The sequence below is a fragment of the Motacilla alba genome, chromosome 1 (assembly GCF_015832195.1).
Source record: "Motacilla alba alba isolate MOTALB_02 chromosome 1, Motacilla_alba_V1.0_pri, whole genome shotgun sequence".
Taxonomy (NCBI): domain Eukaryota; kingdom Metazoa; phylum Chordata; class Aves; order Passeriformes; family Motacillidae; genus Motacilla; species Motacilla alba.
The window spans coordinates 19,259,051-19,283,295 of record NC_052016.1 but is presented as its reverse complement, the minus strand read 5'-3'; the positions used below and the strand labels follow the sequence as shown (position 1 = coordinate 19,283,295).

The 24,245-nt window shown below is 38.1% G+C and overlaps 1 protein-coding gene across 3 annotated transcripts in view; it reads right to left on the bottom strand.

The window, feature by feature from the left end:
* The window catches only part of USP25 (ubiquitin specific peptidase 25), a 90,098-nt gene that overhangs the window by 41,134 nt on the left and 24,719 nt on the right, over window positions 1–24,245 (bottom strand). For 2 of the 3 annotated variants that reach the window (XM_038124962.1, XM_038125039.1), the window contains exons 4-5: window positions 17,248–17,371; window positions 11,102–11,264 (exon numbers count right to left, since the gene is read on the bottom strand). In XM_038124962.1, coding sequence (XP_037980890.1) covers window positions 11,102–11,264; window positions 17,248–17,371 — 287 coding nt within the window. The remainder of the gene's footprint in view (window positions 1–11,101; window positions 11,265–17,247; window positions 17,372–24,245) is intronic. The other variant, XM_038125120.1, reaches the window with a different exon arrangement.

Sequence of the window (24,245 nt, the reverse complement as noted above, 5' to 3'; positions counted from 1 at the left end):
TCTGTCTAGGACATGAAAACACATATCTGCAGGCACACCCACAAAGAACTCCACAGTGTAACATAGAGCCTGGAGCCAAGAGAGTACAAGAACAAGATGACTCTAGGCTGCAAACAGTAAAAGTCCAACACATTGGGCTGAGAACTGGAGGCCTCAGAACTCGAGGAACTGCAGCACTGCTTTTCTGTACAGACAAAAAGCATCTTAACTTAAAAACACTTCATTATAGAAGAGCATTTTGATGAAGACTGGGTAGGAGGAAAGGTCTGAAGTACCTTACACATGCTCATCAGAGAAGCATAGGAAAGATCTGCCTTCCTATTTCTATTTTATTTGGTTTACAATCTGTAATTAAGTCTCCTCCCACTCTATCACATATCTTAGCTATTTGTTTTGAAAGGCAGGGTTTGCTTACCCCAGCAATAGACTTTGATCCCAGAACTTGTCCCACCCACGTAAAGACTTAACTCACAGATCACATCAGTTTAATAGGTTTTCAACATTACAGTGCCAAATAAGTGAAACACAAATTGTGAAGAGGCTCTGCACTTATTCCATTAATTTAGAACATATTGGTAGGGGGGGGAAAAAAGGTTGTGAAAAATTGCCATGTTCCTGATTCTCCTTCTGAAACAGCCCGTATGGAGTCTAGCCTTTTCCCATACCCCACAGTGTACAGCATCCCCAACAAAACAAAGAGGCTACCATTGTCACACTTCTTTTTAGATTTAAAAAGTATCCAAAACATCAGCCAAAAAAAGACCTCTCTGACCTTGCTCAATCAAGGTAGACAACTGAGTAGTCAAACTTTTTTCCTATTTTGCTGCTCAAAATACATGTTCCCCTTTTATCCATCCTTGCAGAGAAGGGAGATTAAAACAGAGTCCTTTGTTTACTTACTCAGGCACAGAAAATGTTAATATTTAATTCAAGTGTCAGTCTAGAAGCTGATACTAATTGAAGTTATGTCTCATGATGTAAGAGCATTCCACTGGTGGGCTCTTCAGCAAGCAAAACATAGCAATGTTTTATGTACAAAATAAACCAGCTGCTGAAATATAATGTCCAAAGGCTGAATTCTCTCCATACCTAATCCAAATGCCATCAAAGTGCCAAGCAGCTGAGCAGGCCAATTTCATAATACAAACACACAAATTACGTACAGAAAACTGTACTCAAATTTAGCATTTTTGCCAGGCATTCACAGTAAGTTTTTCACAAAAATTCAGTAACTTAAATTCAGATGTCTATCGAACATAATTCCATGCTTTCTGACTGACCTGAACAAACCCATCTGTGTCATCTCCTGGGAGTAATTAAGAGGATTGTCCAATTTGCTCTTTTCTTCTTCAACCTTGTACTATTCAAAATTTCTTATGCAAGATGTTTAGTTATTAAACTTCTTGCCAGAAAAGCTTACAGTGTGCATGGCTGTTGTAAGATGCAGCAGAACCCTCACAGTTTATCTGCTGCCAACACCACTAAGGCACACAGGACAGTGTCATGCTGTAGCTCTCCTATAGTGAGCTAAATCAACTTAAGGAAACTTTTACCTTCATTTAAAAAAGATCATTTCCCAGTGTAAATGTAAACAAGTGCCTGAAACCAACTGGTTTAGTGCCTGAAATATCTCAGTGAGGAACCTGCAGTTCTTCCTCAGGTAAGGAAATAAAAAGGAGCTCACCTAAGCCCAGCAGAGACCTTCCAAGGCCAACCACCCCAGAGCCCAGAAAGGGGAAAGGAAAAACACTTTCCAGTTTTCTGAGGAAACTCTGTTCAGGCTGCCTGCACCGAGGGCAAGTGGCCCATGAGGCAGAAGGTGCTCTTCTGCAGCCACCAAGAGACAAAGCAGAGACTGTCCCTGGCCCAAGTGCTGCACAATGACCCTAGCCTAAAGCTCCAAACACATTTGCTTTCCAAACACACTGCATGGAGCAGCACCTCACCTCTTACCCACTGGGCTTCAGCTACACTGAAGGTGTAGGAAGAAAACTGGCTGCATCTAAAAGTTGGATACCTCACTTCTACTGTCCTTGATCAAATACCTTTATAATTGACTAAAGTATGCAAAACTTATGCAAGAAAGAAAAACTCTCTACAAGGTGGGTTTGTGGCTTTTTTTTTTCCCCAGTGCATTTAAACCATTTAAAAGCTGTCATCTGGAAACTTGACTGAGCCAAGCTAAGTTATACCAATTCAAATTGCCAGGATCATAAACAGATTTTTAGAATACTGCCTTGTATTCTGTCAGAACAGAATACAGAAGAACAGAAATCCAGACTCAGTTTAAGGCATTCACACTAGCAATACTGAATAATGAATACAAGACATTGTGGCTTTCCCCTGCTATAGGTGATGATGTATTTTCAGTCATACCAGAGAGAACTAGGTAGAGTTGCAGCTTCTATACTGTAAGATATTAAAATATTCACTTTTATGAGTAATGTTTACTTACATAGAGTTCAAACACATTTTCTGAATGTAAGTTGCCTACGTTTCCTTTAAAACAGTCTGCTTTTCCCTTTTTCCCCCCTAAAGTCTAGGATTATCAAACATAAAGACTTTGCCAAAATTTAGGTTGACTGAGTAAAGAACTAACTCTTAACATTCAAGAACAGTGATGCAAAATATAATCAGAATTAGTGCTGCAAGAATATAAATTAGTCAGTATATTAAATCTATAAATGCCTGGCATCCAACACAGGTCATTAAAAGCCACCAGCAGAGTCCTAAATTAATAAAGTTACTGACACCAATAACACTTAGAGAGTAGGAAAACACTGCTTCTGAGTCTAGGTACAATATGACAAGCAAGCTGCTGCAGAGAGCTTCAGACAGGCTCTTTGGTGGATTCTTGCGAGTTTGTAAGCATCAGGAACTAAAACCAGCTGTTTCACTAACAGATTGATGAAAACATTTGGTTCTCTTTGACTACGAATTTTGTATTTGTTTCCAGCACTGAGAACAAAAAAACAAGAAAAAGGCCAAAAAAGTCCACAAGAACTGTGCATTTTTAATATGCATCACATTTACACAAGTTAGCATGAAAACCTCAAGTTCTTAAGACCATGAACAGGCAGAGAGCCTCCCACTGAATTTGCAAAGGTTAAGCTTGGAAGGACAGAGAGAAGACAGGACAGAAGGGAGAAACCCAAAAACTAAATATATCTTACTAGGAGAGTTTGAAAAGCAACTCTTGGCAAGGAAAAAGAAAAGCATGCATTCCTACAGAGCTCTTAAACAAATTCCTTTAGGTACTGGCCTTTAGCTAAAACATGATCTTGTATAAGTTGAAAACTTATTTATATTAACACAGCACAACACCCATTTTCCTCATTTAGTCATCTGCGGCCTTTTATGCACTTCAGTGTGACATTTATTTATTTATTTCATTTTTTCTTCATAGCCACAAAGCCAAGACCATATCTACCTTCATTTTGTGTAACAAGCACAGAGCAATCTTAAATAGTGAATACATCATTACTGTTTTAATAATAAAAAAGAAAAAATATAGCCCTATGTCATAAAGTATATTATTTGGAATAATTTGCCTCTACAACATGACAAATTAGATTTATGTTCTTACTTCACTTTATAAGCAATTTTGGTGGCTTAAGGTATATAGAGCCAGTTTTAGTGGGGTAGATTAAGTATTATTAGGGTTAACATTTGATTCATGTTAATAACTCAAAGAAAAATACAAAGCTATGGAATATATGGTCCTACTTGCATGCATTGCCATGTTTCCTCCAATAGAATAAAGAATTTGAAATTTACTAGTTATCAATATTTGCAGTATTAAGGTTCAAAGCAAAAGTACTCCTAAATATTGCACAAATTAGTGATTTAATACTTTTGCATGCCTCTGATTGAATATTAGCGTCCATATTGCAAAAACATGAGCAGCTGACAGCTGAGTCCAGTTCTCACCAACTTGCAAGACTTTTGCAGGACTCTATATCCCTATATCTTGAGAGAATTGGAATTGTTCAGCCTAAAGAAGAGAAGGCTTCAGTGTTACCTAAATTGTGGCTTTTCAATACCTGAAGTGAGCCTACAGGAAAGATGGAGAGAGACCATCCTGGAGTGACAGGACAAGAGGGAATGGATACACACTTACAGGGCAGGTTTAGATCAGATATTAGGAAGACATTCCTTACTGTGAAGATGATGATGCACTGGCACAGGTCCCATCCCTGGAAGTGTTCAGGGCCTGGTTGGATGGAACTCTGGGCAGCCTGGTCTAGTGGAAGGTGTCCCTGCCCATGGTAGGGGGTTAGAAACAGATAATCTTTAAGATCCCCTCCAACCCAGGCCATTCTTTGGTTCTAATTTGGGAGAATCACTTCTCTTTCCTCTTTAAGGCTTTCCAGACTTTTTCTATTTATTGTTTATTTTTCCTTTTTTGGTCCATATTCTTCAAAGTACTTTCTCACAACAAAGTCCATAAAGTGGCTGCTTGTTGCTACTGCACTGATTACTCTGCTGGGCACAATGCTCCCTTCTACCCTGCTCCTCCTTATAACTTATTCTGGGGTTGTCTCCCACTCCAACTGTTTGCGTCTTATTCCTGTTAAGTGGTAAATCCTGTTTCCAGAACAGAGACTAATAACACGCATTAAGAAAATTAGGAAGTCACTCAAAACATTTTTGTGCTTCTTTATATACACTGAGGATTTGGCACAGTCCAAAGCTTCTCTCGCATTCTTTAGAAAATTTCACGTAAGGAATACAGAAGGGAAGAGAGCAAAGCAGCTTCAAAGCTGGGACTTGAGCAGGCTCCTGTTCAAACTTCACTGTGAAAGTATAGGAAGAGGAGTTTTCTTTTTCTCCTCCCTTCTGAAACAAAAACTCTTACAGACAGATATGACACTGCCTAATGGCTGAACTTCAGCACAACCACCCCACATGTACAGTGGTAGTGAGAATCAAATATTTGAGAATCACAGATTCAATCCAAGGTCTCAAAAGCTTTGAAAAGTACCTTTAAAAGGACTTTTTTAGTTATAAACAAACAACCTATTAGCATTCCAAACTGCTGAAAACCTAGATATAAATTGCAGTTTTAAGCTATCATGTCTTACATCTTCAGAAGGCTGAGGTACAACATGGAAGAAGATGGAAAACAGCTTGCATACTGTTTGAGCTTGAAAGTCAAACTAAGACCTCTAGCAGGCTTGGGTTAAGTCAACATTTTAAACAAACCGCTCACCATGGAATTACCAGCCTGCATTTAGAGAACATTTACTTGTTTATAGCAACAAACGCAGAACATGACTACAATTCAGAAGACAGCTAAGTATGATATGTGTCCAGAAGAATTCACTTTATGCTTGTGTCTTGGCACATACTAAGAAATGCCATCCAACCACTCCTCTACTACATGGTCAAAGCAAGAAAAAATAAATGTTAGGACAACAGCCAACAAATCACAGCCAACATTTCCTTACATGGTTACAGTTTTCAACTTCTTGCCCAAATTAAGTGATGTAAATTTAAATAACACACCTAAACAATGCATCCTGTATCCTTTATTTTAATTAAATTAGCAACTATTTATGAGTCAAAATGAAAGCCATGACCCAATAAAGCTTTCCATACCTTTACAAAAAATTTTGCAATATTACAAATCACTAAATGTAAGGTAGGAGTTTGAAATATCACGCAAGCAACCTGAGGAAGCCAGAGACTACAGAAGCACAAAAAGCAGGAAAAATATTCCCTGTCAGCAAATATCATAGAATGACTGAATTTGGAAGGGACAGGTTCACTTTTCAGAGAAACAGAGAGAGTGACAGAGGAATGGAAAGCAAGAAACTAGATTTCCAACATCATTATTGCTCTGCCCATGAAACTCTACAGAGCAGTTTATATCATATCCCCCACCAACTCCTGGCTCAGGCCATTCCACAGTGAAAATAGTGGAAAGAAAATAATCCATCAATTCCATCAATATTTTAAGTGATATGAGAATTGAACACTGAATGTTCTTCAGCCTACAACCTTGCACTGCATGCCCAGAGAAGCAAGGGACTCATGTACAATGTATAAATGTGCACATTTAATGATATAATCCTAGGCTTTTTGGTATTAATGCACTACCACATCATCCATCACAATCCTTTCCATCTGTCATGACAAATAAGAAACATAAAATATTGTAAAAGTTAGATACTTGTGGTAGGCTGCTTTAAAGAAGAACAATATTGGCAAGAACTTGAGCTACCAGCTGGGAAGAAAATACTTGCTTGATTCTCACCCATCATTTCTTCCAGATTCATTTCTTCCCAGAACTAGAAGTCTAGGATCAAAGGAGATCCTAACCCCAAAAATACTGACATCAGGAAAACAAGAAGGCTGCTCCCAAGCACAATGCAACACAGTAAGATGCCAGAAGTGGTGTTAGGGACCCTGAAAATGGACATTAAAGAGCACCCTTGGAGTTTTATGCTTGTTAACTTCATCCAGCAAGCTATGCACTTTTGGGGGAAAAAAAAAATCTCATCTGACTCTGACAGACTCACAGGGAAAAGCATGTGGGGATGAGAAGCCCCAGCTGTTGGGATACCTCATTTGTTAAAGGGAGAAGCAGCAACCTGGCCCTCTGGAAGTCATGAGACTGGGGGAGAGTGCACATGGTACATAAGGAATGGCACTGGAGAAAGAGGAAAACAGCGGCATTCACAGTACAATTTTCACTGATTTCCCTACACACTTTCCTTCTCCCACAGAAATCTACCTTGGCACACTGTGACATCCTCTGAACCATCTGGGCATTTTCCATGGCACCTGTTCCACAGGGCAGATCCTGCCAGGACATTACTTCTTGCACATGACCAGAACCCCACTTGGGACTCCAGAAGATAAAGTTTGTCTGGTGCAGTGTCTTAAACCAAAACATCTGGGGGAGAACTTGCACAGGCACTAAGCCTAAGACATGATTCCAGCAACATATTCATGTCCTGCCTTTACTTACTTTCTACATCCCATGTCCTGAAAACTCTTAACTTGTGCTTAGCATGGGATGAAGGAACGACTCCCCAGGCTCCATAAATTTATTATTTCTAAGCCATTTTCAGGCTGTAAACTCTTACAGCCAAGAAAAATTGTGACGTTACCTTTTCACAAAGGGGCCACTAAAATCTACTGCCGAAAAGTAAAAACATACAGTGGTATATTTGTATTTTGTTTCTTTAAAGAACTTGATATCTAAAATTCTAATTCAAGATGATGATGCACTGGCATCATATGTAGTTACAACAATGAGAACTTAAAAAAATTAATAAATAACAAACCAATGCACAACCAACACAGAAATATTCTAAAGCCTCAAGATTTATGAGTCCTTTTATAAATGATCATCTAACTAAACAGTAGCAAAATCATGCAAGGGTGTACTCCTGTCCCAAATGTAGGTTTATTAGAAGTTCAAGAAGAGATAGAAAAAAGGTTGAGGAACTTGATTCATTTCTTGGCAGGTAAGGAAGAAATGAACATGATTTAGTATAGTTTTGTTTCGACATAGTCTTGGGGACTGAGCTTTAAATTCATGTTATTATCAAGTCAGAAGTCCTCAACAGCAAGGCAGATTTTTAGAAGTTACAATATGGAAAAAATATTGCTATTCACTCTAACACTGCTGAATATAACTGTGGAAAGCAAAACTTTGTTTTGGAGCTCTCTGAAGAGAGACTCCCCTCTTCCTGTGCAGAAGAAGAGGATGCCTTCCACATGTGCCCATTCCTCTACAGCACAAATAAATACAGGGTAAAAGCAACATTTCCAGTTTCCAGTGATGTTTGAATCTTGTTAGACTTTGCTGTCACTCACTACGAATGTCTCATCAGTAATTTCATACTCTTAATGCAAATACACAAACCATTTATGCCTGCATTTCACTAAGTCAGTTAATTGGTGCCTATAAAAACATACATTGCAAAAGCAAAGCACCAAAATGTCAAAATCTCTTTTTTCCTTAACAAGCACGCCTTAAATAGAAGGATGACTTTTCTTTCTTTGCAATTTAGTTTTAGATTATATTACACAATATATCATTGTGACTGACAGTAGTTAACATTTAGATATTGTTGACCTATGTGATGTGTCAGGTTACAAAAGCCTCCCAAAAAAAGCAAAAAAATACTTCTACATAGTCAATGCAACCCAAGTAGTCAATCTGCCCTGTGGATACATAAGTATGGTATTAGCTAATGTTCTAAATTAACATGCATTAAATTTCCTGGGATGGTTGCTTGAAACATAAATCTTCCTGGCTGACAAATAATATTAATAACCTAAATTTTCAACCAACTGAAGTTATAAATCTTTCACTGGTTTGCTTAAATTACATTCCATAGATCTAACTCCAGAAGTTTCACTATCTTTTAGGATCAAGCCATTATAATTCCAGACACCACAGATTTTCACATGGTGTGGCTGGTGACCATAAGAACTAGCTAGGTCTCTTTCTAATCTGTTTTCAAGGTATAAAGTTGCACACTGGGTATAAATAACATGAGATCATAGGTCTAGCATAGGTTTTTACATTCTCTGCCCTCTGCTCTTATCTCTGTGATTAACAAATTAAAAATCCAAGTTTCCATAAAAACATTTATCTAAAGATTTTCAGTTTCCTATATAAAAAAAGTCTTAAACAGAAATGCTCATGCACATAAAATCAGTCCTTTAGATTTGGGACTGTTAGGAATATAAAATCTCATTACGCAACAGAGAATGTAAAACACCAAGTCACATTAGTTCCATAAAGATCTTGATGGAAATAAAATGTTTGCTTCTGTTAGGACAAAGACAATGTTTCTGCTATTGCAAAAAGAGCTGTGTGCAATAGAATAAGAAAAAGGAGGAGAGATGAACAAGGGAAACATCAAAAGATCTCTAGGAATACAGAAAATTCAAATACTCCCAAATGCTGAAAGAAAAGAGGCCCAAGAACATACAAACTTCAGTAGGAAGGGTGGGGGGGGGAGGGTCATAGAACAATTAAATCTTTCAATTTCATTATCTACAGCATTACCTAAACAGAATCTGCAGGTAAGTAAATCCTTCCCATTAAAGAAAAACAAAACAAAACTAACACCAAAAAACCTCCAAGTCAAGCAGAACATGCATAACAGTAATCCAATTTATTCAGCCTACTGGGATTTCAGGGAAACTTTGGAAGAATTCATTCAACAAAAGCTTTTAACTAAGCACCAGTAAGGTGAGATAGAAACTCCAGGTACAAACAAAGAAGCAATCAAAAATTAAGAGAGGAACAAGAACCAACCATCTGTTCCAGCCTGAAAAGTCACCAACTCTGCACTGTAAGTAAAACTCAGAAGTGATCAAAAAAGGACAGCAAGTCCTTTTTGACCATGTTTGCTCAGTAAAGAGATTTGCAGTGTAGTAGAAACAAGAGCTGGCAAGCATGAACTGACAGAAACATCATATTAGATTGAGTATATATGTAAGAAGAAAGCTATTTTCAAAATTGCTATGTGAACAGTGAGGTACATGGTGGAAAGCAACTCTGGAATTTTTAGAAGATGATGGGCACTAAACTAACTAGCATTATTCACATTATTGACCTGTGAGATCAGACCAGGCTAGTCAGGGCTTTTTTTGAGGCATCTTAAAACTTTCCAAGGTTTGACAAACCCTGCACAGCCTCTCTGGGCAACCTCCACTGCCTGCCTGTCTTTATGGGAAAAATGCTTCTTTATATAAAGGCATAATCTTCCTTATCTCAATGACTCCTACTGCCTCTCATACTCCCAGTATGCACCACTCTAAAAAGCCTGGCTCAAGTACATCAGAAACCTCTTTTATTCTCCATGACTTTGCAAAAATGAGAGAGTTGCCTTGCTAAGACTTCTTCCCACTGTCTCTTATCACCACTGGATGCAGCTCAGTGGGTCCTGTCAACTTGTATGGGTAAAGTTTGCACAAGTAATCTCTCACTCAAATCTTTGTTCAGAGTTCCCTCAACTATGTACAGGTCTGAGGTCTTAGAGATAGATGTCACTGGTAAAGACTGAGGCAAAGCAAGGTACTGAGTACCTCACCTGCTCTATTCAGCAACACTCTCCTCGCTCAGTCCTTTATGCCCAGTATAACATCAAAACCTTTTCTTGTTACCCTAGACAACCTTTTAGGCACCAACTCAAGTCAGCTTTCACTTTACTAATACCATTCCTTCACGCCTGGACAACATTTCCAGTTTCTTCAGTAGCCCATCTCTGCTTCCAGATCCTGCACACTGCCTGCTTGGCAGTGAAGCTTGGCTATGAGCTCCCTGAGAGCAGAACAGACTCTTCTGGCAACCAGGGAATGCGGTTAGCTTTCCTAAGCATCTCTGCACTTCCACCTGTGGAACCCCACACACCAACTTCTAGAAGAAGACAAAGTCTGCCCTTCTGAACTGGGTCTGGGTCCTGTTATCCCTTTCTTGCTCCCAGCACCATCTTGAACTCTACTATTTCATGGTCGCTGCAGTCAAGAGTACCCACATTACTCCACCTTCAGTTCTTCCATTTTTGGGGAACAGCAGATTCAGCTGTGTATCACCCCTAGTTGGCCCCATGAGTGCTCATACCAAGAAGCTGTTCCTCATACTCTTCAGAAATCTAGTTTGCTTGTGTCCTGCTGTGTTGGACTCAGCAAAGGTCAGGATGTTTATTGACGTTTCCCATGGGAACCACAGACTGTAATCCAGAGACTTCCTTGCCTTTCAAGAAGGCTGTGTGCATATCCTCATCCTGAGGAGGGTAGTCTGTAGCAGACACAACTGTCACTGATGACAGCATGAGCTGCATATGCTCAGGATCTTTAGAGAGTCAACTTTTTGTCTTCAACAACTTCTTAATAAGGAACATTTTGAAGCTTCACTTATATATGCTACTAGCACTTTCTACACCTCAATCTGACTTAGGGATGGACATATGAAGAGATGCAATAAATAAATAATGTGCAAAAACATCTCATGCTGTGGCCTAAACTTCCCAGGAAAAGAGATTATTTTAAATTATTCACTTAAAATGAGCTGACTCACCTCCCAACAGATACAATGAAGAATGCACACAGCTAACTGAAGAGTGCTTACCTGAATGACAGCACTAAACCAGCACGTGTTGCCAACATTCTTCAATCCTACTGGGCAGTTGTCTTGCCGCTTTCGATCATAAGGGTTTGGAGAGTCACTCCATACCTCTGGATGCGTCCTCTTTAAACTTGCTTTATTTTCTGCAATACTGGCTTCTAGAACTCTTTGAGAACAGAAGGGAGGGAGAAATGTGAGAAAAAAAACAAAGACCCTAGAAAAACAAAACAAACCCCCACCAAGTAGTAAAATACATTCAGGTAGCAATACAGGCATCATAATGACATCATTCACTTATTGTTGCTGAGCAGTATATGCAATATATTATATGAAATAACATGTCTTCAAAAATGCTATTTTACTTTTTAGCTATGCTACAGCAATTCCATTACCCTTTGGAAAATGGTATCAGTGAGCATGAATCTCCTGTGAGAGCTCTAGATACAACAGCCATGTGTACAAGTCATCAATTATTTAAGAACCAGATTCAAACAGGATGGACAAATTTTAGGCAGCACTAGTACATTGCTTTCATCCTCAAATGCTTTTATTGCTATGCAAAGCACAAAGTCATCAATCTTTCGTTTATTGACAGGAAGCCAAAGCTAGCAAGGCAACTTTCAAAAACAAAGGCAGTTTTCTTAGTTTTCATTTTTGCAACTTATGCAACTGTGTTAATCACTTTACATGGCAAGTAATTACTTCATAAGCCATGGAAAGACATCTCCCTGTAATTTTTCAAATGCCATCCAACATTTTAATTGTATGCTTCAATGACCACTTTCTTTGCTGGAAACTGTTCCTGTGTGATTTATGCTGAATATCCATATTTCACATGACAACAGGATCTGATGGGTGTGAAGATCTCCAACTCAAGCCTCATTCAATACATTATTTCTGTATCAACAGGTATGCTTAGCCTGGCGACAAAATACACCTTAAAAGTAATTTGTAGTAGGTGTATTCTAAATAGAAAGATGGAGATGGATGCATTGAGGTCATGTAACAGTGGCTCTAACTAAAAAGCCAAGAGTCTGGCTTGGGCACTACTGACACAGTAGTCTCTGTCCCCAGCCATCCAGTCCAACTCTCAGACAAAAGGCGGAGCTCCTCTCCAACACCAAGCAAAGGATTTCACAGGCTGCATCACAAGTATCTAAGCAGTCTGAGCAGCGTGAAGAGTTGCCCCGTCTCAGTTCTAGATTCACTAAGCACCAAAGAAAGGCAGGTTTAGGTTGGTCTGTAGACGGAGCTCCTAAAGGATAAAGTTTGAACATCTTAGAAAAAACACGGAAACAGACAACCCCTCTCATAATCTCTCCATTTCCTACCTACATCTTTATTTCAAGCTATGTTCCTATCAAAGAAAGAAAAGTGATCTTACCAAGAACTATGCAGCATCATATGAATTTACTGCAGATAACTGTTCTGGGGAACATACTAATTTGTCATTGATACTTATTTCAGAAGAACTACAGTAAAAGAGAGTCATTCTAAATTTGAGAGACCATTTGATTCAAATACCACTTTTGTATCTGTCTCAGAAAGAACCTAAATTTGGTAATTTCCTAAGGATTAATTGATATCTTTTTTACAAAACCCTATAAACAGCACTGAAAGGACAGGCATATAATCCACTAAGTTTCTGTTCTGATATCTCTTCAAACACTGCACAGGGATGGAACCTGACCGTGATTGTTCTAAGAGTCTTTTCTGATAGTTTTTTCTAATAAGAAAACCCCAAAATGTAAAGAAACAGTCAAATTCAGTTCCCTTTTCACTAACAGAGTCCTTCAAAATTGTTCTATGACCTATGTATCTCTGCTTTGAGAGCAAATGTTGGTCAATGGGGACATTAAAAAATGTCATACATAGTTCAAATAATTTGTCATGCAGGTAGAATTGCTTAAAATCTTGTTTAAACTAAATTGAAAGAACCTTTAAAGCTGACAGGAAGATTGACAGACCGGAATAAATTTAAATGATGTTGTAACAGGATTACAATACCTACTTCACACCACTTGTGTTTCAGGTAAAAAAACCAAACTTCTCTTTTTTTTGTTCCCCCCAGAAGTTCAAGAATATTTCAAGTTATTTCAAGATTCAAGTTCAGAAAAATAAATACTCTCAAACTGAAAGAGTTCCCTGACCCTGTGAGTATTACCATTCATCAGCTTAATTACCTACTAAATTTTCTTTGTATTTGAATTTGTGTTTCTTTAGCAGGTAAGGGATTTACTCCTCTCTAGCTTGACCTAAAATGTGTTTCCATGTGTTAATAAAGTATTTGCTTCTGAAGGCATCATGGTATTTTTTTCCTTAATTCTACTTATAACATTATCTGTCCTCAGAGAGCACATGCAATAACTGCACATTCTATGTGCTGAATTAATTTTCCAACATAATGATAGCCATGATGCAGTTAAATCAAAAATAAAAAGTGAAATAAAGTGCAGTAAGCACAGGAAACAGGAACCTAATTATCAGCTAGAATGCTACATAAATAAATGTATTTACTAGCACAGTGAGGATATCTCATATAAAATGCTCACTGTCTTCCATTCATAGTGTCACAAATTTGGGACATCACCTGGATCAAGAATCTTACACTGCTTGACAAAACAAGCATCCTTCCAGAGGGTTATTACAAGGATTTAGTAATTTTGATGACAGAGCTGAAGCCCTACTTGGTGACCAACAGCACAGTCTCCAGCACAGAGCCATCAGCTAGCTGTGTGCAGAGTTTGACACCCCTCCCCCCACCCCCACCAACTCCTTCCCATCCTTCCCAACTCACGGGACCTACAGCTTCCCCACCTCCAAGGGCTGGAATCCTGTTTAGAGGGAAATGCTGTAGCAAGGGTTAGTTAGTGCCAGGCTTGGCATGAGACTTGAAAGCAGTGTTTTATTTCTCTTTTACAAGCTGGGCACAGCCAAGCATCTTTGCTGAGCTGCAGGGGATTCACCAGATAAAGCAAAAACCCTGCAGCAAGACAAGTCCATGGCACAAAGATTCAGTCAAACCACAATCTAAGGAAGCCCACTCAACATGCTGCAGAAAAGCCCACTCTGTCAGCTTACTCAGCTAAAAGAGCATAGGAAGGTATTTGTACCGTGACTATCTTACAGCTGGACATCCAGGAATATATCCCTGACTCTACAACATTCTACAACCCCACCTTGGATCTACACACACAATGCCTAAGCACAGTGCAGAGTCTCAAGCAGTTTCAATGATCCTTTATGGACTAACAGCATGGACTCTTTTTTATAGGGGCCGTACCACAGCCACAGCTGATTTCTGCTTCCAGTAACATCTCACTGGCTTCCCTAGTGAAGCCCTCTTTTGCTAGCTTTGGACTTCAATCCACAAAAAGTAATATAAACAGGAGAAACTTCTTCACAACAGGAAATACACTGATCAAGCACATTTCTCTAGGAGATTTAAAGAGGAAACAGGAAAAGACTTTAAACGTGCCATGTACAAGATATTCAGCTCAGACACTCGGACATTTCAGATGCACTCTCTCAACACTTGCACAGTAATCACATCTATCCTCATTAGGCAGTCTAAAGCAATTTTATTCAGGAAGACAAATTCTATGTGCATTAATTACACAAGTCAAGAAATTCCTTTAATTCTCCCTTGGAAACCTTAACAAAACCTGTGCAAATTAGGTTCCAAACCACTACGAATACCTTTGAAAAAAATATCCACTACAGCAAAAACGATTTAAATATGCACATGGCCTACATTTTTTAAAATGAAATATTTCCATAGTTTAAATTTGCTTATTATTGACCTCCTATTTGATTTTTGCTTCTTGTTTTATCTAGAAAATCAAAAGTAAATGGCTGTAGCTTGACTTGTTTACAACCACAGTGTTCTATTTTTTGTTTTGCAACATTCTGCACAGATCATGCACTTTCTGTTGGAATGCCAACATTCTTCTGTGGGGTGTTAACTACAAAATGGGGTGGTTTTTTTCTTTTGTCTAATGTAATAAAACTAGTCTAAGTTGTGTCCTTAAGAAAACTGATTGAACAGTTTGGATTAAGAATTCAAGAATTCTGAACTTCCTATATTCGTTCAACACTGACATATTTTGTTATCAGCTCAGGGTGCTTATTGCTAAATTACTGAGCTGATCTAATGTCTCAGTGCTGCAAAAACCTTCAAGATCCTCATTCTTCTCTGTCTCCATTCACAAGCAATGTCCCATTCCCTTCCTTGTGTCATGAATTACTATGGATCATCTAGTGAATATTTTTTGCATGGCTTTGTGAAATGAATTTGTGCAACAAATGATCCAAAGAATGCTGCAGCATGCACAGAAAATGTGGTGCAGTGCACCAAGGAGGATCTGATCTGCAACAAGCTCTTCATTTGACATGGCACATGTTACTCTGTGCAACTTTGCCATTAGATGCGAGTCTCTATTTCATAAGACCAACATTTTCTCAACAAATAACCAAACAGATTGTCTAGATGCCTTTGTACATACAGAAAAAAGGCATCCTTTGTTATTTTCTGCAGCCAGAAAGATATACACTGTAAGTTAAGTAAAAATTATTTGTAATACTTAGTATTTAAGTATTTATAATACTAATAACACTATGGGCTAAGCAGGTGGGAGCAAATAGTGGGGGTTTAGTTTCAAAAGTGAAAAACAAAGTCTACAGCAAAAATCCTAAATCTTCAAGGCTCCCAAGAAGCACAGCAGAAGCAGTCAAGGCTTGGGTAAAGAAAAAGAGAGAGAAAATTTTCCATCTCCAGAAAGAGGTCCATCTTTCTGAGTGCCTGCCTAAATCACAACTCTGTAATTATGGCAATTCTGCCCTTCAAAAAGAAACATGCAAGGGCTGACCTTCTGAAAAAAAAACTGGACAGAACTTCCACCATCCTCTTGCATACATGCAGATACTGAGGTTTTCGAAAAAAACAACCCCTTAAATCTTTCTTCCACTTGTTAATGAGAATATAAATCCCTTTCATCCCACCCTTCCCTCCTAAAAAATGCTATCTTGAATGCATATAACAAGACAGCTTTTATCACAAATGGGAAGCAGAGGAGTATATTTATTCTCACAATTACCATATTTATTTTTCAAAAGGGAAAAGAAAATTACTGTTGATAAAGTAATACAAATAAAGCAATAAAATATCCATTTTCTCAGAGATGGAGTTTTCTAATAAGTCATTTAGCCTGTCAAACACAAGGAACTGAGAAAAAGAATCATTGTGGTTAATCTCCCCCATCTAAATTATTTTTTTATAAAATTGGTCTTTTACAAAGAGGTAGTACTTTACCTCCTATCAAGGATCAAGTCATTGCCTGTTTCCCTCAGAACAAGGCCAGCCACAAATCAAAAACTCAACATTCCTCCCAAGGCCAGTAACAGATGGAGAAAAAGAAACAACATCACTCCCACACAACCCTACACCCAGGCTTAGTTCAAGTCCCAAATATTTCATAATTGTATCAACATTACCAAAAAACATACACTATACAAAAAGTTATCATAAAATCTGACCAAAAGTTAGCTCAAAGACTCTTATCACACCCAAACTGAGAGAGTTATGTTTATAAAACTTGAATTCCAGAACTTCACTCAAAGCCTATAAATCTTACTTGTTAAATAGGTTAATAACATTCTTTATCTGCTAAAATAGAGCAGCTGGTCTTAGCATCCTCAAGTCACAATATTAATACCCACTCCCTCAATCTCATCCTTAGCAAAGAGAAGAAAATGTTATTGTAAAATGAACACTGCAAAAAACAGGACAAAGTATTTATTAGCTTCTTAATTTATATTTTGGTTTGTTGCTTTTTACCTGGTACATAAGAGAAACTTCTGGGTTTAGGTCCTATTTAAATATGACCACACATTCTCTATCTCCACCCACTTCCTCCATATTTAAAGAAATACAAAAATATGAAACATATTATTAAATCCTAGTCCACACATAATAGACTATTTTCCAGTGGAGAACATACAATACATTAAAGCAGCATCCTGAAGCCAGGCATATCAGTAGCATAAGTAAAAGTAAACAAGTTATTATTTGTTAAAAGTTTAAAAAAGCAATACAGGCCAATCTCCAACTCTTTAATTTAATTTCTGCTTTATATAAGTTGGTTGTTTACCTGCTAATGGCTTGTTCCTCATCTGTTATTCCAGTCTCCCTGAATGCCCTGTTTGATTCCTCCAAACTCAAGGCAATTGCCCTCTGAAGATCATCTTTATCATCTCCAGTGAGATCAATCACATCTGAAAAGCAAAACTATCTTTCTCAAAATTAAAAGTGAAACAGAATGAAATGTAAGTCTTACTGTAGAGGAGAGAGCCCACATGGATTGCTGAGCACCATTCCAGTCCATCCCTTCTGTGCCCTACACTCTTGAGACCACTAACCCTGCTAACAGCTCCCTTCTGCCTCCAAGCCAGATAAAAACCTCAGAAGCTCAATCTTGACATGATGGGCTGTAGTTCTCCTTGCTCTTAATGTTCTTAACTTTCACAAAGCTAAGGGACAAATTTAGGAATACATGTTTTCTGAAAGTTGTCTTAAAGCAATACATTTAAATGCATTACTTCAGCTACTGAGATCAGAGATCAGTTGCTTCAGGGAACACATGATGAAGAGGACCTTACTTAAAAAGGATACCTTAATTGAGCATAGTTGAATTTTCCTCCTCATGAAGGAACATGTAACAGTGTTTTCCCAACACAGCCCCAGATTCTACAAGTATTTTTGTACCCTGGTAAGCCAAATACTTTCACACAGTTTCATAACAAGTGGAACAGTTCCTTACTCAACCTAATTATTTTCTATCCTGTTTGTGCATTCCTTTTCTGAACATATTTAAATTTGATTTCATCTACTGAAAGTATTGCATCTCAACATGACAAAAATAAATACTGGAGAGAAAATGAGGATCCATACTTGGATAAATGGGGAATTCTGGATGGACTACTGACTGAAAACAGCTCTACTTCTGCCTTCTTCCCCAGCTCTTATAATACAAAGGATCAAAGACTGACGTCCCCCATAAACTTCCTTACTTCCTGAGGGCAACAACAACACCCCTGCTCCTAATTCAGATGGGATCCTACTACACACCACAACACAAATCACATCCCCCTCAGGCACAGCCAAGCTTTTAGAGCAGCTAGAGCCTACAGAAATGTCCATCAGCTGCACAAGACCTTCAAGAAAGTCAAGGTCACTGGTTATCATCATTTCAGGCATCAGAAGTCTCATTTTCCAAGTCAGACAGACAAAGAAAGGAATAGTGCAAAAGAGGCATTTGCGTGCAATATCAGATGGACACGCACATGGAGCACTAGCTGGTTTGAGTCTCCTCCAAAGAGTTATAATAAAAGGGACTTGTCTCCAGCCGGGGTTTGGCCATTAGAAGCTGAAAGGCTCTGGGAGAAAGAAATACAAATTTGAAACTGGCAATTGCTCACAAAGAGAGACAAGAGGCTTGTCAGCATTTCTCTTTTCACAGGTGAACCAAATTACTCTGAAAAGCTTGTTTGTCTATGTTCTGACTTTTCTCCTGCGTGGGCTGACCCATTGTAGAGACTGTAGCTTCCCCTATTCCCCTGGGTTTTCTTTTGTGGGATGTTTCTCATTGGATCAGAACAAAACAATAAACTTAGTATACAAAAATCATTGCCATAGTCACGCACAAACAGAAAATGGGATGACCTGTCCTTGCAAAAAGCTGAAACTAGAAAGAAATTGTAAAGAAACTTTGCTGTTAACACCAGCATCTTCAAAACCTAATTTTAACCCCAGTCCTGTTTTCTCCAAATAATGGCTGAACTTCTATTTTATTCTTTGGGCCTTTAAAGGGAGCACTCTTACCTACAGAGTATACTGGGCAATCTGTCATGACCTAGAAGTACAGAAAAACACTATTGCTATAAAAGCAGCACTTTATCATTTTATTCTTAGGCCTTCTACAGTCAGCTCACATCTTCCAGTGTAACAGATGGGTACCTGAACTCAGATGCCTGAAATTCTCCTTTAGAAATACTAAAGCAATTACAATCACCACCAGCAGAAGTCTCCCCAGAAATGTTTTGATAAATATGCTGCCATGCTGAGAATAACATAATTTGGGAGAAAATACCACCTCAGCCTGAGTCACATGCAAGCCTGGCTCTGTCCTACAGCCTGACAGCAGGAGGAGACTAGAAAGGCTGACAAATGAGAGAATCCCCTCACCACACACACACTACCTATAACGTTCTAAAATGTGGTGCTTGTATTTTCTGCACATTTACAAGGAGCCACACACAGTGCCTCATCTTCCCGGGAGCCAAGCTGTATTTCTCAAAGTAGGAATAGTGGTCACAATCCAGCAGCCACACATGCTGATGCACAAGTATGGGATTGCACTTCCTTACAGAGAGGAATGTTCCTTGAGCAAGTCGCTAGTCAGGTAAGAATGATGACATTTTTACATGGCAATAAAGAAAGTTAGATTAAGAAGTCAGCTTCTCTATGTGGGGACTATTTTCTAGAAAAGAACTCAATGTAGGTGAAAATTTAACAAAACCTCCCCCATTATACAAAAATCTGGATCAACTCCAACTCTCACTTCCATTAAAATATTCAACTTCTTTGCAACTCCTTAGCTCTCTAATTTTTATTAGTCAATACCACCACCTTATGTGTTTAGAAGTTTATTACCATTTGTATTACCAGAAGTTACATAATTTTAATATTAAAACCCCAAATCTTTTATTTCCATTTGCTTTCTAAAAGCAGATGAGCCAAAAGAGTTTGTTTTGGCATGCAAGGGTTTTGGAGCAGACACTATAGGATTCTTTTTAGAAATGTTCTATCCATACATTGTTCCTGATCTGCATGAAAAAAAGACAGAGTGAAGACACTCCCAGATATTACCACTACATGTGACTGGTGCAATCAGTTCAAGTCACAGAGGGTTTACCTAGCATAATTTATGTCCAAAAATACATTTATTAATATCAGCTCATCCATGGTAACCTATTTCATGCAAGCTTCTAGTTCATAGCAAATGTAAAATAAAAATGGTTTTGACACTTAAGCTAATGTCTTTACAGCTCACACAGTAACTCATTAAGCTGCAACACCTCACATAGAACTTGAATCCTAAATCATATGATACTAAAGAAGACTTCAACAGAAGTCACAAAAGAAGGGTAAGGCTGAGACTAAACTCTTTGTTCTAAAAACAAACAAACAAACAAAAAATTGTATATTACCTTGTCTCCACATTCTGCATTCCTTTCAGATGGTTATACATCATACAAATGTACATATAATATATGAAATTAATGTTGTTTTCTATTTTTTTTATTTTAAAATATCTTCACGTTTTATAAATTCTTGCATGGGGATGTTAATGTTTCAGCTATGTGTAGTAGAACTCATGCATGAAACTGAGCTGCTGAAGTTTCCTATCCGACCAACAGATTATTGCTTTGAGTTTAAAGAAAAACAAAAATTATGACTTTTACTCAAAGTTTTTATCAGACACACAAGTTTTTTTCTGTGATAGGCTGAAGGATGTGTTTCATTAAGGTGTGAGATTAATGCCGTGTCCAAATTTAGTTACGTGACTATAACCTACACATGCCAGCTATGTAATAGTCCTCTCATTTAGTTCACAGAACACTTCAGTTCTCACTGGCTCATCCTTGTAAAGGGAGTTATTACTTAAATGTCAAATAGCCTTAGGAAATGCAAACATTTTTAATCAGGCCATGATTAAGAGTGAATAGTGAATAAAATTTGCTTACAAAAAAAATTCTCCATAAGTGAAGAAACTTCTCATCAACACAGTCTGGTTTACTGCATGTGTGTTTATTCAATGAAAACTAACATTCATAATTAATCATCTGTTTTACTAAGAAATGTATTCTTGGTTTACAATATTATTATTATATAATAATGTGCCCTTCTGATACTAAGATTCAGAAAGTTTGACATTGATTGTAATTCTACAAAACAATTTTAAGTTGTATATTGAAGATTGGGACAAATACTAGTGTATGTATAATAAATGCACACACTGTATCTACCCCATAGATCTTCCTTTTTTTATAAAAATCCAACTTATCTGTTTACTTAGGAAATTTCTATCGTCATGTAAATAAATGGTTCTTACTTGGTTATTGCCTAGGTCATTAAAATAATTACTGTGTTGTTGCCTTGGTACTTATATGAGGAGGAGGCAGAGCGTAGGAACTTCAAACTTAAGTAGGCTGGGAAACTCAGTATGAGAGACAGATCAGAAGCAGCAGTTGAACTCGGGGATAGGCAATAAACATCCACAGTGATGCAACAACTGGAACAGGGAGAAAAAATGAAGGGGCAGCCTTGATGGGTTCAACAGAGCAGTACCAAGTATGAAAATTCAGCAGTAACATTCCAACATAAACAATGTAAAAGTTTTTTAAAGGGAGTTTATTTATTACAAGCAGAGCTAAGCAAGAACCTACATACTGCCACCTATTCTGTGACGTTAAATTCACAGAGGTCTCAGGCTCCTAAGGTGAAGAGTTAAAGGAATTTAGGTGGCTATATATGCCAATTTTAGTTAAAACTGGATGTGGGGAGAGCACTCAGCACCTCTGCAGCAATTCAGCCAACTCAAACTGCTGTACTAGTGCAAGAGCTTGTAAATATTGGCCACCACTATCCCACAGCTTCCTTATCTCAGCTGTATTTACAACATCCTGCAATTATAACACCTTAAACTGAAGACTCTCACACTGATGGGGAAGGAGAGGCAGTCATGACACAAAGCAACAAGTGAATCTGTAAGATGAAAAGAGGACCATAAGGTACAAGACTCCCGACATTTTGAAGCGGGGACCTTGACATACGAAGCTGGCAAAACTCCCAGGAACCTGGATGGAGATGACACAAATAATCCTTGAAATAGAAGGAAATGTCATGAAGACACATAAAGATGGCTGAGTTAGGCAAGGTGACAGAAGAAGCCACTGTCAAATACTACTCATAGAAACAATAAATGAACAGCTAGAGAATGAGGACTGACTAGGACTTGTGCCAAGAAGGATCCAGGAGCTACAGACGACTCATGTTCAATCTGCAATTCACATCATCACAGCACTGAAGAAAATAGGAGGTGTTACACTTCTGTCAGAGTACTATGTGGATATTTATAGAGATTCACCTATTTTTCTTAAGAATTAAGCTGATGTCTTCATTATAGCTTTGACTGCCAGAGCTCAGAAAAAAAGTATACTAAAGAAGGCCTAGATGAGAAGAAAAGAAATGACAATAGGTACAGGAAATGCATCCAAATACTTGAAAGGAATTTAGGCTGTTTTATTTAGATCTGTGAGAAGTCTTTTGATACAGTCTTCAAGCACACAACATGTCATCTGAGATAAAAGGAATGAAGTGTACTATAGTTTCCACAGGGGCACACAAGGAGTAAAGGACTTAACCTGAAGCAAAAGGGATCTAGGCAAGACACTAGGAGTCTAAAAGTAGGGGCAGTGAAGCTCTGAAAGAAATTACCCTATAAACTTTTCAGAGTCTCCAGAATGGAACAGTAAGAAATGTTTTATAAACACTACTTCAAAAGGATGTAGGTACCATTGAGCCTAAACTCTACCTCACTGGAAAGGGTTGAGTGACTTTTGAGACATATGCAAAGCCTCAAAGTAAGAACAGGAAGATATAAAAAGCCAGAAGCCATGAAGTCTGTAATCCTCAAATTGCTGTGTGTGGCATTTCATAGTTACACTGTAATATGCCCTTATAAAAGGGCTTGAAATCTTTTGTTTTGGCTATGGAATGTGCAATTGCAAAGACCAATAATTCAATTTTAATGAAAAATAACTGCATTTTCAAAAGAAGGGAAGGAGAGAATTTGTCCTGACAGCTGTTTCATTGAAACACAACACAACTTTCAAAATACTTCTCCTCATTCTGTTCCTTCCTTTAACCCTAGGTTTTTTAAGTTCCTTCAATAATAAGAAGAAATGGATACATTCTTAGCAATCCAACTGTTCTGTTCTGCAGCCATAGATGAAAATACACAAAATTACTTCAAATGGGAATAAAAAGGTTTCTAGAGAAATAAATAAAGTGAAAATATTTGGAAGTACTACTAAACTTCTTTTGTTTTTCTTTAAGTACAATGCCTAGGATTTCCTCTACTGAGTTGGACTAAAAAGTGTGCATCTGTACATTGAAAACCTAATGCTTAAGCACTTTCTCCTCACAGAGTGCAAGAAGGAAAAGAAAGTCAAAATGTTAAAACAGCCTTTGCAAAAGGATGACATTAAGCTTGCATCACTGTTGATGTGAAAATACTACATTTGCAGGTGCTTGTACATGCCATTTTGAACAGACAAAAAGGCAAGCATCATGAGTAACACTGATTGTGCAAGTAAGTCTTTGTTTAACAGATAGAGCAGATTTAATGAGAATTAAAAAACCTATTATTTTTTGCAGCTGCTGAAATGTTGCATTTGGTAATAAGACAAACCAGGTCTCTTTATACCTCCTACCATCCAGGATGCAACTCTCAAACTACTTATGACCATTGCCACTTCCGGAAGAGCCACAGCATAATTCTGGCTGTTAGGGTACCCAGAAACATTTTCATTTTACCCCTTTAACTAAGTAACCACATCAAAGAAATGTAGTCAGCCAAGTTCACATCTGATACATCTCTGTGCAAGGAATACATTCAACAGCCTTTGTAAATGGCTGGAGTTTTTCTGTGGCATAAAAGACAGCTCTAGTATTTATCTGCAACTCTCTCATTCCCAGTTTGGACGCCTTAACTTGGCAGGACCACAAAGCTCAGTGACTCTTAACATCCCAAGTTCCAAACACACAGAGGTAGTTAAGCAGTAAGGAACAGTAAGGGTGAGTTCTAATTAATTACTGTAATTATACCTATGTGGGATAATAAAGGGAGTCAAATTTGAGAGGCAAGATCCTGTCATTAACTCAGCACAGCCACTGAGAACTGCTCATAAGAGTTGTTTTGCAGAAGGGAGCACTGATGGTCAAAGCCATCTGCTCAAGTTTTCCCATCCTGCGCACACCCTTCCATTCTCTCCTCACAAGTACTGCTCTTTCACATCCTCTTAC